The sequence below is a fragment of the Schistocerca gregaria genome, chromosome X (genome assembly GCF_023897955.1).
Source record: "Schistocerca gregaria isolate iqSchGreg1 chromosome X, iqSchGreg1.2, whole genome shotgun sequence".
NCBI lineage: Eukaryota > Metazoa > Arthropoda > Insecta > Orthoptera > Acrididae > Schistocerca > Schistocerca gregaria.
In genome coordinates, this window is record NC_064931.1 from 808,818,850 (window position 1) to 808,836,265 (window position 17,416).

A 17,416-nucleotide genomic window follows, 5' to 3' on the forward strand; every position below is an offset into this window, starting at 1 on the left:
GTCGCGCGGTTCCAGATGACGCGCCTAGAACCGCTCGACCACAACGGCCGGCTCACACTACTAGTGCCCGATAGGACAGACATTGTTCATTCGGCTGTTTAGGACCGTACAGACACTTCAAGTTTTTTAAGTCAAGAAACGCGCTTGTTTGCAGCAAGACGCACCTTATGGACAGTGTGACGACTTCTGGAACACTGCTGACAGTGCACGCGGTGACCACTGTTGCGGCTTCCCGTGAGGCGGGAGTAGAGAGACTTCCTGCTGTACCGTAGGCGCACATTAAGTAAAATTTCGTTATTTTTTATCCTTCTTGGTGTTCCAGTTTTATTGATCAGCCAAATGAAGATTGACTTATCTAGAGGCTTTTTCACGTATCCAGGTTGTGAATGATATTGGTTCGGTATGAAAATTATACTATCTGATCAAAAGTATCCGAACACCTAATAGCGCAGCCGGTCACGGTGGCCGAGCGGTTCTAGGCGCTTCAGTCCGGATCCTCGTGGCTGCTACGGTTGCAGCTTCGAACCCTGCTTCAGGCATGGATGTGTGTGACTTCCTTAGGTTAGTTAGGTTTAAGTAGTTCTAAGTCTACGGGACTGATGACCTCAGCTGTTGTCCCATAGTGCTTAGAGCCATTTGAACCTAGTAGCGCATATTGACATGGGGTGTGTCCAATCTTATGATGACCTGAACTATGCTAGGGACATTTTAATGAGTGTCTAATAGTCCGTGGTGGAACTGCAGCCCATTCTCCCTCAGCATATGATATCAGAGAAGTTAGTATTGTTAGACTTGGTTAAGGTCGGGATTTTGGGCAGGTCAGTCCATTTACTGTCCACGAACTATTGTCTTACAAAATGCTACTTTATAGCAGGGTGCATTGTCATGCTGATACAAACAATCATCATCTAGGAACTGTTTCTCCACTGTACGAAATACATAATGCTGTAAAATGTGTTTATATCCTGTCGCATTTATCTTTTCCATAAGCCAATAAGAGGACAACACTCTGACCATGAAAAAAGAACCTACCGTTACACCACCTACTCTGTACTCATTGTTGGCACTACACATAATGGCATGTATCGTTCTCCAGGTATTCGTCAAACCCAAACCCTTACACACGACTGTCATATGGCATAGCGTGACTTAACGATCCAAATCACTCGTGGTCATCCACTCTCCAGCGGCGTCAGTCTTTACACCACCATGAGAATATCATGGACTTATGAAATCTCTGGCTTATGAGGAGTTGTTCGACCATTGTACCCTATTCTCTTTAACTCTGTACACACACTCATTGTGCTGGCTGGACTGCTGGTAGTACTTTGGCACTCACGAGTGACTCCTTCAGCTAATTTCATGCGATTCTTTATAATAATCTTCCTCAATGCTCAGGGATCCCTTTACATCAGTACATGAGGTCCGCCTTGTCGGAGCATAGCTGTGGTTTTTCCTCCAACTTCATAGACACATAATCAAAAATTGTCCTGGGTAGTTTTGGGTCATTTGAAAAGTTCTTGATGGATTTGTTATTCAGGTGACATGGAATAACTAGTACACGATCAAAGTCACTGAGCTCCCCTAACTGACCCATTCTACCGTTACTACTTTTCTATTGACAACAGAACACTCCACATCTCGTTTAATAATGGCGGGTCCGTATCTCTTGAGATATAGTGGTCAACTCTGTACTGGCGTAAGCTATCACCAGCACATCGGTCGGCAAAGATTCAGCGCGAAGATTGGAAGTGCACTCTGGATCAAGCACGCCTATCACGCGAGAGGCTAGAGCCACACCGACAAGCAACAGGCCGCCAGCGCCTTCTCGACAGCATGTATGTAGACTGCTGCCACTGACCGGAGGGCCTCACTAACTCACACTCCAGTTGACTACTATCAGCATCTTCGCAGTGACGGCTCAGTTCACAGTACATAGGGACCAGATTAGTGCCTATAACGGGACTAGCAGAGAGATTGAAGTTTGTAATAGCAAGATTACCGATATTGTCTGCAAGAGGACTATTACGTATGAGCATGTGCACTCTATTCAAGTTAAGTAACAACTTCGCGTTCGTGTAAATAAAGAACCGTATTAATCCACGTGTGCATTTGTGTTGTAGCAAGAGGATACTGGCCACTCATAACAACATCCTCTCCCTTGCGATGCAAGACACTAGAGCGGCGATGTGAAAACTACAAATTCCTTATTACATAGGGGTGCCCAGGTACTTTTGATCAGTGTATATTAATTTATTGTGAAAGTCGTACGCTCTTGTCTTGACTTGACGGCGCCTGAGATAGGAATGGCCGGCCGGAGTGGCCGTGCGGTTCTAGGCGCTACAGTCTGGAACCGCGCGACCGCTACGGTCGCAGGTTCGAATCCTGCCTCGGGCATGGATGTGTGTGCTGTCCTTAGGTTAGTTAGGTTTAATTAGTTCTACGTTCAAGGCGACTGATGACCTCAGAAGTTAAGTCGCATAGTTCTCAGAGCCTTTTTTTTTTTTTTTTTTTTTTAACCAGATAGGAATGGTCGGCCTCGCGCTGCTCGGATCCTCATTCAGTAGAACTGTTCAGGTTTTCCCGCACACACCAGTCTAAACTCCTAGAAGAAAGTATTCAGCTAATAACAGTCCTGGAATGTGGTGGCTGCAAATCTAATTGACACACAGTACAAACTAAATGACATAACTAACCGAAAATTGAACAGTAAAATAGACGACGTAACCGAACAATCCATAATGTACTCGTGGAATGGTCGCAAATTTCAGATCATTTTCTTTAATTTTTCTATTTCCACAATCTCTTTCATGGTGGTTGTTGCTACTTTTCTTCTGTCCAATGCTGGGATACTATCTGCTTTCGTTCTTTCGCTGCGTATGTTTTAGGTATTTCAGAAGATGAAACTGGCTCAGACGAAGGCCCCTGGGCAGAGCGTGAAATTCGCCGACGCAAAGATAGCGCTGGTCGGCGCCGGGCCTGCATCTTTGTCGTGCGCCACCTACCTGGCCAGGATGGGTTACAACAACATCACCATCTTCGAGAAGCAGAGCTACACCGGAGGCCTCAGGTAATTTGTACACCTTTGACAAAATCCACGTCACGCAGTTGACTCCACACACAAGCTACACTGAAGAGCCAAAGAAACTGGTATACCTGACGAGAGTACGCAGAAGTACACGACGTGGCATGGACTCGACTAACGTCTGAAGTATTGCTGGAGAGAACTGACACCATGAAACCTACACTGAAGTCCATAAAGCCGTAAGGGTGCGAGAGGGTGGAGATCTCTTGTGAACAGCACGTTGCAAAGCATCCAAGATATGCTCAGTAACGTTCATGTCTGGGGAGTGTGGTGGCCAGCGGAAGTATTTAAACTCAGAAGAGTGTTGCTCTGTAGCAGTAATGGACGTGTCGGGTGTCGCATTGTACTTATCCAAGTCCGTCGGAATGCATAATGGACATAAATGGATACAGATGATCAGACAGGAGGCCTACGTATGTGTCACCCGTCAGAGTCGTATATAGACGTATAGACGTATCAGGGGGGGGGGGGGGGGGGAGGGGTCCCATATCACTCCAACTGTACACGCTCCACACCATTACTGAGCCTCCACCAGTTTGAACAGTCTTCTGCTGACAGGCAGTGTCCATGGTTTTATGAGGTTGTCTCCATACCCGTATTCGTCCATCCACTCCACATAATTTGAAACGAGACTCGTGCGACCAGGCATAGTGTTTCCAGTCATCAATAGGGCAGTGTCGTTGTTGACGGGCCCAGGCGAGGCGTAAAGCTTTGTGCCGCAGTCATCAAGGGTACACGAGTGGGCCATCGGCTCTGAAAGCCCATATCGATGTTGTTTCGTTGAATGGCTCACACGCTGACACTTTTTGATGGCCCAGCATTGAAATATGCAGCAATTTGCTGAAGGGTTGCACGTCTGTCAAGTTGAAAGATTCTCTTCAGTTGTCGTTGGTCTCGTTCTTGCAGGATCTTGTCTGGTCGCAGCGATGTCGGATATTTCACGTTGTACCGGATTCCTGATAATCACGGTACACTCGTGAAATGGTCGTAAGGCAAAATCCCTTCTTCATCGCTAACTCGGAGATGCTGTGTCCCATTGCTCGTGCGCCGACTATAACACCACGTTCAGACTCACTTAAATCTTGATAACCTGCCTTTGTAGCAGCAGTAACCGAGCTAACAACTGCGCCAGACTCTTGTTATCTTGTACAGGCGTTGCCGACCGCAGTGTCGCATTCTTCCTGTTTGCATGTTTATACCAGTTTCTTTGGCGCTTCAGTGTATTTCACAACAGGTCGAAAAGTTCCGGCATTTGTTGACTCTAGCATTAGCGGTAAGTCAGTGGTCAGTCTGTGTGATCATTATATTGGCACAATATGGTTCAAAATGGTTCAAATGGCTCTGAGCACTATGGGACTTAACATCTATGGTCATCAGTCCCCTAGAACTTAGAACTACTTAAACCTAACTAACCTAAGGACATCACACAACACCCAGCCATCACGAGGCAGAGAAAATCCCTGACCCCGCCGGGAATCGACCCGGGAACCCGGGCGTGGGAAGCGAGAACGCTACCGCACGACCACGAGATGCGGGCGCACAATATGTTACGATCACATGAGGAAGGCGCAGTAGCCTATAGGGTGGTGACATCGAGATGATCAGCTACTGATGGAAAGATTGCCAGCTGATTCCAAACACAAATAAACTTAATGTAATGCGTGTAAATAGACAAGAAGATTTGAATTCATTTCACTATGTGAATGGCGATCAGTCACTGGAATAAGTTACTAATCTGAAGTGTCTAGGAGTTTCTGTACCGAGTGATTTCAGGTGGAAAGACCATATATATCTTTCGGTGTTGAAGTCAGATCCAGGCTCATATTTATAGGGAGAAGCCTAAGATAGTGAAATTAATGCACGAAAGAGGTCGTTTGAAAATACTTGCCAGACAATACTTGAGTATTGTGCATCAGTCTGGGATTCTTGCCAAGTTTTACTAGAATGACAGAATAGACGACACTAGCAATCCTTTCTGTGAATGGAATCGGAAAGGGGCACACACTAAGTAACCTCCATCACACCGTAGGTCCCTTGTATTCATATTTCGATTTACATAGCGTTCTAGGGTGCCTTCTTGGAACCCATTTCACAGTCGACATAAGCGTTTTTTTCTTTATTGATCTTCTCATTTCTCAATCAGACAGACGAGTTGCCAGTTGCCATTCTGCTCTTCAGTCTACTTGAATTTTTAAGCCACGCGGAGTGGCCGCGCGGCTAGAGGCGCCATCTCACTGACAGCGCGGCCCCTCCCGCTGGAGGTTCGAGTCCTCCCTCGGGCATGGGTGTGTGTGTTGCCCATAGTGTAACTTAGTTTAAGTTGGATTAAGTAGTGTTTAGGCTTAGGGACCGACGACCTCAGCAGTTTGGTACCATAAGAGCTTACCTTAAATTTCCACTACCCTCTCTATCCATCAGCTCCACTTCCACTCACTGTCCATCTTCTCCTGCTCCTCTCTCTGCCCAACTGCTACTCCCCACCCTTTCTGTCCATCTGCTCCCCTCCCCTCTATCCATGTGCTTCTTACCTCCTGTTATTCTCCTCCCCCTCCCCCCTCTAAGTCCATTTGCTCTTATTCCATCTTTCTCCTCCTCATCCCCTCTCTGACCCCCATCTCTCAGTCCATCTCCTCCTCCCCTTCCCCTTTTCTGTCCATTTCCTCTTCCCCCTCTCTGTCCATCTCCTCTTCCACACCCTCTATGTCCACCACCTCCACCCCCCTCTCTCTATTCATTTCCTCCTCGCCTCTCTCTGTCCATTTCCTTCTCTTTCCTTTCTCTGTTCATTTCTCTCTCCCATTTCTCTGTTCATCTCATCCTTCCCCATATCTGCTTCCATCTTCTTCCCCTCCCTCTCTCAGTCTACCTCCTCCACACCCCACTATCAATCCAGCTTCTTCTGTCCCCCTCACTGCCCATCACCTGCTCTCTCTTCTCTTTGTCCATTGACTCCTTCTCACACTTCCTGTCCACCTGCTTGACCCCACCTCTGTGAATCTGCTCCTTCCCCTCTGTCCATTTCTCCTATCTCTATCGCCACCTCATCCCTCTATCCCCACCTCTACCCACACTCTGTCTCCTCCTCCCCCCTCTCTGTCCATCTCCTCCTGCCCCTCTCTCTCTGTCTATTTCCCCAACTCTGTTCACCTCCTTCTGCCCCTCTCTCAATCCACCTCCTCCTCCCCTCTCCCTGTCCATCTCTTCCTCTATCTATCTCCTTCTCCTATCTCTCTGTCCATCACTTCCTCTTCTCATCCTCTGTCCATTTCCCCCTCCCCTCCCTCTGCCAATCTCCCCTTCTACCATATCTGTGTCCATCTCCTCCTTTCACATCTTTGTTCACCAATACATCAACACTCCTCACCGCCAATTCCCTCTCCAAATTATCGCACTCAATCCAATATGAGATTTCTGGTTCTTACCCCCACAGTATTTCTTTCCAGTTAGTGTATGTGTATGTGTATAATGTTTGTTTGAAATTGATAAAGGTGTTCACAAGGAGCTTTTTATCTGCAGCTTTGTCAACATATGGATATGTCATATATATTTCACATGTATTTAATATATTTCAAGTATATTTGTACAGTTATTTAACCTGTATCTCTAGCGAATTTCGCCCTCCAGTTTCGTTTTCACGCAGCTAGATGCTTATGACATCATAACCCCTCAACTATGTGGCACACAGTGACATAGTTTTGTAGGTACATTCGGTGGCATACGCGGATACTGTCTGCGAAATGTGTTCCGAAAACAGCTAGTAGCAAAGAAGTAATAAATTTAAACGTAATATATGATGGGGTAGTTTTTAACGCATCTCAGTGTTTACGACGTCATTTCAACTGAACTGTGTATCATACAGTGATATAATTTTGCACGTACATTCGGTGGTATATGTTAATACTGTCTGCATAGGGTGTCGCGAATACAGTTAGTAGTAACGAAGTAATAAACTAAAACGTGATGACTGACGCGGCAACTTCATTGCATGAACGGCGAAAATGTAGTAAGCGAGAAAAAATTTTGCTTTCATCATTTTGTGGGGTAGTCAGCTCTAATTCCCAAATACTGGATGACTAAAGTCAGGGTATTCCCCACCTCCTTGATAGGTAGCTGGTTCTTATCCATACAGCGATTCTTTCCCGACAGTAAGCGATATGTGTATGAAGTTTGGTTGAAATCGACCAAGTTGTTTAGAGGGAGATTCCGAACATTCATACATACATCCATTTTTGTAATGTTTGTGTATAAGTGGACCTTCAGTCATAGGCCACGGCGCAATTCAGCAGCAACAGCTCATCGTTTGTAAACAGATTGTATACATCGCTTAGTTTAGTGATATTCTTACGTGCTTCTGAGCAGAAGTGAAGAGTAACTGTATATTTATCTGTGTTTAGTAGAACTACTCATTTTGTTGTAAAAGTTTTCAGTTGTTTGTGTAGAGTGAGTTAAATTTGTAACATAATTTTCCGCCACTTCAGTCGCTAGTGACAGTTTACTTACTTGATTTCTGCGACCTTTGAAACCTTGCTTCTCCTTTACAATGAGTCCTTGACTGATTGATTAGTACATTTATTCGTGATTTTATATAGACTTTTACGTAGCACGAAAAGGACAGGGACTGTTTCTTTTGTGCGCGGACACAAGGATAATTGGCCGCTTGCAGTAGAGAGGGAGTGGGAGGAGGCGCAGTCAGTTAGGGGTCTGGTAGCACTTGGTGAAGATGTTGTCGTGCAAGCATAATTAATTGATACGCAACTAATATGATTAAATAATATATCACTCGCATTGGTACTGCGGATTTCTTTTCCTGATTTCAGGAAAGATTCGCGTTCTGTAATTCTACTAATAGCGGCCGTATCTTGCAATGAATAAGGTGACTCCTCACAAAACCCGTTACCGAACATCATAATAAGATAAATTTATCAGTGAAAAAATTGTACAGAGCACATCGTGGGACTATCTTAATCATGTTCAGTATTTTTACTTTAGCACTTAGCTCTGGGCAAAGTGAGCCCAGAAATTACATGAAACAGTAAAAAAGAGCGCTCTTACACACACACACACACACACACACAGACACACAAACATTATACAGAAAACCTAGATGAAGGAAAGTGCCCCATTGCAGCTAGTAACCCACTTTAAGAAAGGGGCTAACCCGAGGGGAAATGGTGTGGTATGCCTCAAGGTGGGGTAATTACAGGACAACTCACCTCAAGAATGCTGTTCACGTGGCGACGCATCGGCTGCAGAGGCGGACCGCGGTCGGCCGCATAACTAAAGAAAGGACTGCCAAAAATTGAGCAAAAGTGAGACAGAACAACGGGTTGCTGGTGGTATTGTAGAATAGCGCTTCTAATTGTTCTTTGATCAAGGCCCCCACCACTTGGTTCTAGGTACCAACACAAGCAGGTGTGACGTGAAAGGACCGTCCCCGATTCTTCCGTAGTCCAAGCCAATGGCGAGCATCCCATGCAGTCCGAAAAAAGTGGCCAAGTAGTACCGAAGGCAGCGAAAGAGTATAGTGTTCGAGGCCCTCGGTGGCTGGCTGTCGGGACAGTTGAGTATCCCCATCTAAACCGAGCGAGGTGGCGCAGTGGTTAGACACTGGACTCGCATTCGGGAGGACGACGGTTCAATCCCGCGTCCGGCCATCCTGATTTAAGTTTCCGTGATTTCCCTAAATCGCTCCAGGCAAATGCGGGGATGGTTCCTTTCAAAGGGCACAGCCGACTTCCTTCCTCGTCCTTCCCTAATCCGATGAGACCGATGACCTCGCTGTCTGGTCTCCTTCCCCAAACAACCCAACCCCACCCCCCACCTAACGGCCGGAAGGGGCACCCTTTTTGCCGGCGTAAGCCTTCCGAGGCAGCTTTCCCGCTCTTATTTGCAACATTACGTTTTTACGACGATAGTCGAAGTGGCGAGAGTTTAGTAGGATTACTACCTGCTCTGGCTATTTACAATTACTATATCAATTGACCGATTAATTTCGATATTTAAGCAATAGCTGGAAGTGAAACGCGGACGATAAATAGCTTAGACAAGAAGAGAATAGAAGCTTTCGAAATGTGGTGCTACAGAAGACTGCTGAAGATTAGATGGGTTGATCACATAACTAATGAGGAGGTATTGAATAGAATTGGGGAGAAAAGGAGTTTGTGGCACAACTTGACTAGAAGAAGGAATCGGTTGGTAGGACATGTTCTGAGACATCGAGGGATCACCAATTTAGTATTGGAGGGCAGTGTGGAGGGTAAAAATCGTAGAGGGAGACCAAGAGATGAATACACTAAACAGATTCAGAAGGATGTAGGTTGCAGCAGGTACTGGGAGATGAAGAAGCTTGCACAGGATAGAGTAGAATGGAGAGCTGCATCAAACCAGTCTCAGGACTGAAGACCACAACAACAACAAGAAGCAATAACTTTTCAGAGAGAGGACGACAGATACTCTTTCGCATCCATTTTATAAACCAAGTGCTACACGCTGTCTGGAAACGGCTCGCTGTCTGGAAACGGCTAGAAGCTGCATTAGCCACATTCAACAGGCTTCCGGCTGGTGCCCGAAGCTGCGGTGGTGTTGGGCCACTAGTGGCGAAAGTTGTGACACCTGCGGTGCCGCTGGAGGCTCCTGACAACCCGTATGTTACTGCCTCTTCTAATGCGCATACTCTCAACAGTTTGTACTCTCTCAAGGGTTAGTGGCGGACTGTGATGGGTTTGCGATTCTTTGGGCAAAAGACGAAAGTGGCAACGGAACGCACGGCTGCCCCCTCACGCCTCAGCAATAGATACGAGGTACTGCCTAGTGTTAACATATGTGAACTAGCACGGGATGCAGCGTCTTTTGGCCCTGAAGCCAATTATCTTCCTACGTTCGGGCATACATAGATGGTGGGTTTGTTGGTGGTGAGGAGTTCCAACGTAAGCTGGGTAATGGAGCCCCTCAAGGAAATAGCACGCAGGCCGTGAAAGAATGCCAGGCTGCACTATAAATGTTTGCCAAATGGTGTAGTCCGAGGAGTGGAGAATGCTCTGCCGGCGGCTATCGAACCCATTTGATGCAAACCGGCTGGGGATCGTGGCTCATATCTGCACGAACGACGCCTGCTGCTTGTGCATCACACAAAGAGTGCAGGCCCGGCTCATTGTTTCCGGAGTCGACTACGGTCCTGTGGTCTGGAGCAGAGTGGAAGGTCCAGAACAGAGGCCCAGAAGCTTCTGCGGCAATATCGGATGAGAGTTTCTTGATCTCCACTACAGCGTGGATAGCTATTGGGTCTTTCTAAATACACAGGTCAGCCAAAACATTATGACCATTGCCGACCGTGACATTGGATCCTCCTGGTGGCATTGCGGGCAAGTGACTCGGTAAAGAAATGTATGTAAGCTGAGCTGACACGAACGGGGGATCACTGTGGCGGAGATATGGGCTAAAAATGGGGAAATCCATTGAGATAAGGGACTTCGACAAAGGGCAGATCATTTTTACGCAGAGCCTGTGAACGAGTGTCTCGAAAACGGCGAAGCTAATCGAATGTTCGCGTACTTCTGTCGTGAGCATCGACAGAAAGAGGTAGAAGCATAGTGATACTAACACTAGGCGCTAAATAGTTGGACGACCGCGCCAATTCACAAAACTTTTCAGCTCTGTAAAGCAGGATAGATGGTGATCCCTGGCATCTCTGCCGAAACAGTACAATACTGGTGCATGCACAACTGTTTTGGAGCACACCGTCCATCCTACATTGTTGAACATGGAGCTCCACAGCAGACCATCCCTACGTGTTCTCATGTTGCAACGACATCGTCAATTACGGGACCATCGGGATTCGACCGTGAATCAATGGAAATGTGTCGGTTCCTCGGGTAAATCACATTTTTGCTACACTGCATCGATGACCGTCTCCACAAATTCCGTCATCGAGGTGAACGGCGGCTCGAAATATGCAGCGCTCCACAAATGCAGGCTGGTGCGAGTAGTATTATGCTATGGGAGACATTCTCTTGTACTTGCACGGGACCTGCGGTGGTAATCGAAGACACCCTGACAGCTGCGAACCACCTGCACCCCTTTATGCTTGATGTCTTCCTCGAGAGCGATGTCATCTTTCAGTAGTATAATTGCCCGTGTCTCGGAACCAGAAACGTGCTACAATGGGTTGAAGAGCATTATAGCGAATTCACGTAAATGTTTCAGCGATCAAATTCTCCTGATGTAAATCCTGTGGAACCCGTCTGGCTCGCTATCGGGCGCCATCACCGCCTACGCAAATCAGCGGTCCGTTATTTATGCGAATTACATGATATGAGTTGACTCTTACACAGAAGATTACATAACCTGTGCGTAGACGTCTAATGCCACATACCTGTACGTCCACCGATCTACTAACAACTGTCGGATCCCTGATACGCAGATCCAATGACGTATATCATTCCAAAGACGGACAAAGAAGCTATTAAGCAGATGGTTATAATATTTTGGGTCATCAGTGTAGTTGATGCGTGTATTACACACAGGAAGCGACTAATGGGGGAGCGGAATACAACTGGCATGCACGTGGGGTTTTTTAAGTTAGAGGTGCTCCTCCTTGGAGTCGGTGATGAAATGACTGCCGAAATTTAAGATACATCAGCCACATTATTCTCACAGAACGTTCGTGCTTGCAGGTTAGGAACAGGTTAATATATATTAGTAAACCGCAAGAGCATACGTGGTAAAGTTCCACAATTGTTATCACTTATTGAAGGTAGGAATGCTAAGAAAGTATGAGGAACCGAAAGGTGATTAGAATTCTAAATTAAAATTGGAATGTACTAAGTCAAAAAAAGAAAAGAAAAAACTTTTTACCACGTAGGAATCATCAGAAATCGGTAGGTGTGATTTGCATGGGCAGACAAACAATTGATTGCAGTTTCATAAAAATTTTATCATTTGTTCAAAATAAAGAGCTTCACAAATTGAGCAAGTTAATAACGTGTTGGTTCACCTATGGCACTTACGCAAGCAGTTATTCAGCTCTGCCTCCCGAGGGACATCGTGGCAAATACTATCCAATTGGCGCTTTCGATCGTCAACATCCCGAGATGGTTAGAGGCCCCAGCTCGTAATGCTTCAAACGTTCTCAACTGGAAAGATATCCTGCGACCTTGCTGGTCTCTCACCGTCTTGTGGGTGGACATTATCTTGCTTAAATGTAAACCCTGCATGGCTTGCCACGAAGGTCATAGAATATCGTCGACGTACGCTGTGCTGCAAGGGTGTCGAAGATCACAACCGAAGGTGTTCTTCTACAAAATGAAGTGGCACCCCAGACCGTCCCTCCTGGGTGTCGGGCCATACGACAGGCTACAGTCAGGTTGGCAACCCACGCTGTCCGGGGCGCCTCCTCTCAGGTCTTCCCTAGGCATCGGGCTCAGTTCTAAGCGGCACTCGTGGCTGAAAACAGTTCTACTCCACTCAGTGAGCTTCCAGGCCGAAGACATGTTTGGAGACGTGCCGGACAATGGTGGGATACCAACGGCCCGACTACAAGGAGTGATGGCCTCAGACACCATTTTATTTCATAGGAGAACACCTTTGGTTATCATACGCGGCACCCTTACAGCACAGCGATACGTCGATGATATTCTACGTCTCATTTGGCTTCCCTTTGAAACGTCCCCTTTGAAAAACTATACAAGACTGTGTTTAAACTGACGCACAATATTTTCAGCGCAACGCAATCTGACTTTCAAAAATCCCTACAAAAGAATGACCCTGACTAACATTAACCTATACGTTTCACAAATCACTTACCTCACAAAAATCTTCGTTACTCGAACTACTGCAATACAGCGAGCGCCACTACTGCCAGCTAAATAAAAGATTCAAACTACTGAAGGCACTACCTACTGACAGGCATAGTTAGCAAATGAAAGATTTTGATAGAGAACAAACAATGTATTTCCCTCAATAGTGTTCAAAAGTCATAATGTATATAGCAGTTCATGACATCCAGTCTTACAAATTTCAAAACTCCGCCATCTCTCTCCCCACATCCACCACTGCCGGCGGCTCACCTCCAACTGCGCAACGCTACGCGCCGCTAACAGGCAACTGCCCAACACTACAATGGCAGACAACAATGCAAACCAGCCACAGACTGCACACAGCACAGCCAGTGATCTACATACAGAGCGCTACGTGGCGTTACCAATATAAAAAACCTAAACAACCTACTTACACCTTCATGGCAAGCCATCCTCGGCTTACATTTCAGCAAGACAATGCCCGCCCGCATACGAAGAGAGTTTGTACTGCACGTCTAATTCCTCCGTGGTGCGTCTTTTTATACGGTATACTTTTTGCAGTAAATAATTCAGGAATATATAGTTTAATTATTACAGATTCCGAATGTGAAGTAGTCTGGGTAAAAGGAAGCACCAAAAGTGCGTCAAACTTAGTAACAGGGTGCTTCTATAGACCACCTGAATCTAGATCTGCAGTGACAGCGTTTCAGAGCAGTCTTCAAGAATATCAGGAATAAGTTTCCTGATCATGCTATTATAATAGAGGGAGAGTTCAACTTGTCGTCTGTAGAATGGAAGAGTCAGACGACTAAATTGGTACCACAGATATGGATTTGTCTGAGACTTTTCTGAATGTCTTGTCTGAAAATCACTTTGAGCAGAGTTGAAACGACTACACCTGACTGCAATGCCTTAGACCTCCTAATAACTAACAGATCCGAAATTTTCGAATTAGTTAACGAGAATAAGCGATTATAAGGCTGTGTCAACAGCAATAAGTACTGATTTTACATGGAATTTTTGAGCAGGTGGGAAATTGTCTTTGGTTGACAACAGTGACAGGAGAAAAATTGCAGAGTATCATAGTACGAATCATCAAATATTTAACTCTGAGGATGATGATGTAGAACATTTGAGTAAAACTCGAAGGTATTGTACAATATGCCTTAGACAAGTATGTGTCAAGCAAGGTTGTGAGGGATGGAAAAGATCCACTGTGGATGAACAGGCGTGCTAGAAAGCTGCTGTGAAGAGCTCCGATTTAAGTGAAGTCAAAGCCTGGTAGACAAACAGAAGCTAAATGAAAATCCTAAGAAATTTTGGTCTTATGTCAAAGCGGTAGGTGGATCAAAACAAAATGTCCAGACACTCTGTGACCATAATGGTCCTGAAACAGAGGATGACAGACTGAAGGCTGAAATACTAAATGCCTTTTTCCAAAGCTGTTGCACAGAGGAAGTCTGCACTATAGTTCCTTCTCTAGATTTTCGCACAGATGACAAAATGGTACATATCGAAATAGACACAGGGATAGAGAAACAATTAAAATCGCTCAAAAGAGGAAATGCTGCTGAACCTGATGGGATACCAATTCGATTTCACGCAGAGTACGCGAAGGAACTTGCCCCCCTTCTTGCAGCGGTGTACCGTAGGTCTCTAGAAGAGCGTAGCGTTCCAAAGGATTGGAAAAGGGCACAGGTCATCCCCGTTTTCAAGAAGGGACGTCGAACAGATATGCAGAACTATAGACCTATATCTCTAACGTCTATCAGTTGTAGAATTTTGGAACACGTATTATGTTCGAGTATAATGACTTTTCTGGAGACTAGAAATCTACTCTGAAGGAATCAGCATGGGTTTCGAGAAATACGATCGTGTGAAACCTAGCTCGCGCTATTCGTCCACGAGACTCAGAGGGCCATAGACACGGGTTCACAGGTAGATGCCGTGTTTCTTGACTTCCGCAAAGCACTTGACACAGTTCCCCAGAGTCGTTTAATGAACAAAGTAAGAGCATATGGACCATCAGACCAATTGTGTGATTGGATTGAAGAGTTCCTAGACAACAGAACGCAGCATTTCATTCTCAATGGAGAGAAGTCTTCCGAAGTAAGAGTGATTTCAGGTGTGCCGCAGGGGAGTGTCGTAGGACCGTTCCTATTCACAGTGTAAATAAATGACCTTGTGGCTAACATCGGAAGTTCATTGAGGCTTTTTGCAGATGATGCTGTGGTATATCGAGTAGTTGTAACAATGGAAAATTGTTCTGAAATTCAGGAGGATCTTCAACGAATTGACGCATTGTGCAGGGAATGGCAATTGAATCTCAATGTAGACAAGTATAATGTGCTGCGAATACATAGAAAGAAAGATCCCTTATCATTTAGCTACAATATAGCAGGTCAGTAACTGGAAGCAGTTAATCCCATAAATTATCTGGGAGTAGGCATTAGGAGTGATTTAAAATTGAATGATCATATAAAGTTGATCGTCGGTAAAGCAGTTACCAGACTGAGATTCATTGGAAGAATTCTAAGGAAATGAAGTCCGAAAACAAAGGAAGTAGGTTACAGTACACTTGTTCGCCCACTGCTTGAATACTGCTCACCAGTGTGGGATCGGTACCAGATAGGGTTGATAGAAGAGATAGAGAAGATCCAACGGAGAGCAGTGCGCTTCGTTACAGGATCATTTAGTAATCGCGAAAGCGTTACGGAGATGATAGATACACGCCAGTGGAAGACTCTGCAGGAGAGACGCTCAGTACCTCGGTACGGGCTTTTGTTGAAGTTTCGAGAACATACCTTCTCCTAGGAGTCAAGCAGTATATTGCTCTCTCCTATGTATTTCTCGCGAAGAGACCACGAGGATATTATCAGAGAGATTAGAGCCCACACAGAGGCGTACCGACAATCCTTCTTTCCACGAGCAATACGAGACTGGAATAGAAGGGAGAACCGATGGAGGTACTCAAGGTACCCTCCGCCACACACCGTCAGGTGGCCTACGGAGTATGGATGTAGATGTAGATGTAGAAGCCAAAATGAGTGTGAGGAATGCGATGTGAGAAGCTTTCAATGAATTTCAGATTAGAGTTTTGCCAAATTAACTGACCAAATCTTAAGAAGTTTCGGTCTTACATAAAGTCAATAAGCGAATATAAACCGTCTACTAAATCGCTAAGTGACCATAATAGCAGCGAAACGGAAGACTACAGAGAAAAGGCCGAAATATTGAATTCGGTCTTCCGAAATTGTTTCTTTTAATCAGCACATGGGATCTTCCGAAATTGTTCCTTTTAATCATCGGATGGATGCCGAAAGGGCATAAATCGGCCACGCAATAGAAAATGAGTTAACAGTGTTGACCAATGGATAGGCGACTGTACCGAATGAGATACCTGTGAGATTCTGCAAAAGAACTTGCTCCCATTCATGCAGCAGTTTATCATGGGTCACTGGAGCAAGGAAGAGTACTTAGCAATTGGAAAAAAGCACAGGTCATTCCCGATCAAGAAAGCTGTCGGACAGATCTGTACCACTGATATTTATCTATTGTTGTATTATAGAATATGTTTTATTCTCACGCATGATAACCTCCCTGGAGAACGAAGCCTCTTCTCTAACAATCAACGTGCATTCCACATATAGTGATTTTGCAGACGTCAGCTCTCTCTGGTCACCCGTGAGGAGCGTTCAGGTTGATCGTGTTTCTTGACTTTAGAGAAGCATTCGATAGAGTTCCACACTATCAAAAATGGCTCTGAGCACTATGGGACTTAACTGCTGAGGTCATCAGTCCCCTAGAATTTAGAACTACTTAAACCTAACTAACCTAAGGACATCACACACATCCATGCCCAAGGGAAGATTCGAACCTGCGACCGTGGTGGTCACGCGGTTCCAGACTGAAGCGCCTAGTACCGCTCGGCCACAGTGACCGGCTCCACACTATCGTTTAGTGAACAAAGTACGAGCTTACTCAGTATCGGGCCATATTTAAGATTGGATACAGAACTTCCTCAGTGATCCTCTCCTAGGCCTACTTATCTGAACAAATTCGACAAATGTGAAGGCGTTTCCAGTAGTACACCAGGGAGTGTTATAGGACCGCTATTATTTACAGTTTTTATTAATGATCTAGCGGATTACGTTTGAGACCCCATGGGGCTATTCGTGGACGATTCTGTTGTCTATAGGAAGCAACAAGAGTGGCGGGATGTTTATAGTGCTTACAACATAGATGACAAATATAACGCTTTCCGTTACACATTTCTCATGCTCTTAAAAGTTCTTCTAAATAGGGAACTAGCAATAAAAGGCAGCCTGGGTGACTGACAAGTGGGACACGTATATCATGTACAGCAAAGTGGGAATTATATCAAAATGTTAGAAGTAGTCACAATCGAGCTATAGTAGCCCATTACAATCTGTACTGTAAGGTGCTTAAAAATGTTATTAGTAGGGCCAAGAGTATGTGGTATGCAAATATAATAGCTATTTCACGGAATAAAATCAAAACCATATGGTCAGTCGTG

At 45.4% G+C, this 17,416-nt stretch overlaps 1 protein-coding gene across 1 annotated transcript in view; it reads left to right on the top strand.

Moving 5' to 3' along the window:
* The window catches only part of LOC126297821 (dihydropyrimidine dehydrogenase [NADP(+)]), a 280,937-nt gene that overhangs the window by 100,071 nt on the left and 163,450 nt on the right, over positions 1–17,416 (top strand). The window contains exon 5 of the mRNA XM_049989053.1: positions 2,889–3,070. Coding sequence (XP_049845010.1) covers positions 2,889–3,070 — 182 coding nt within the window. The remainder of the gene's footprint in view (positions 1–2,888; positions 3,071–17,416) is intronic.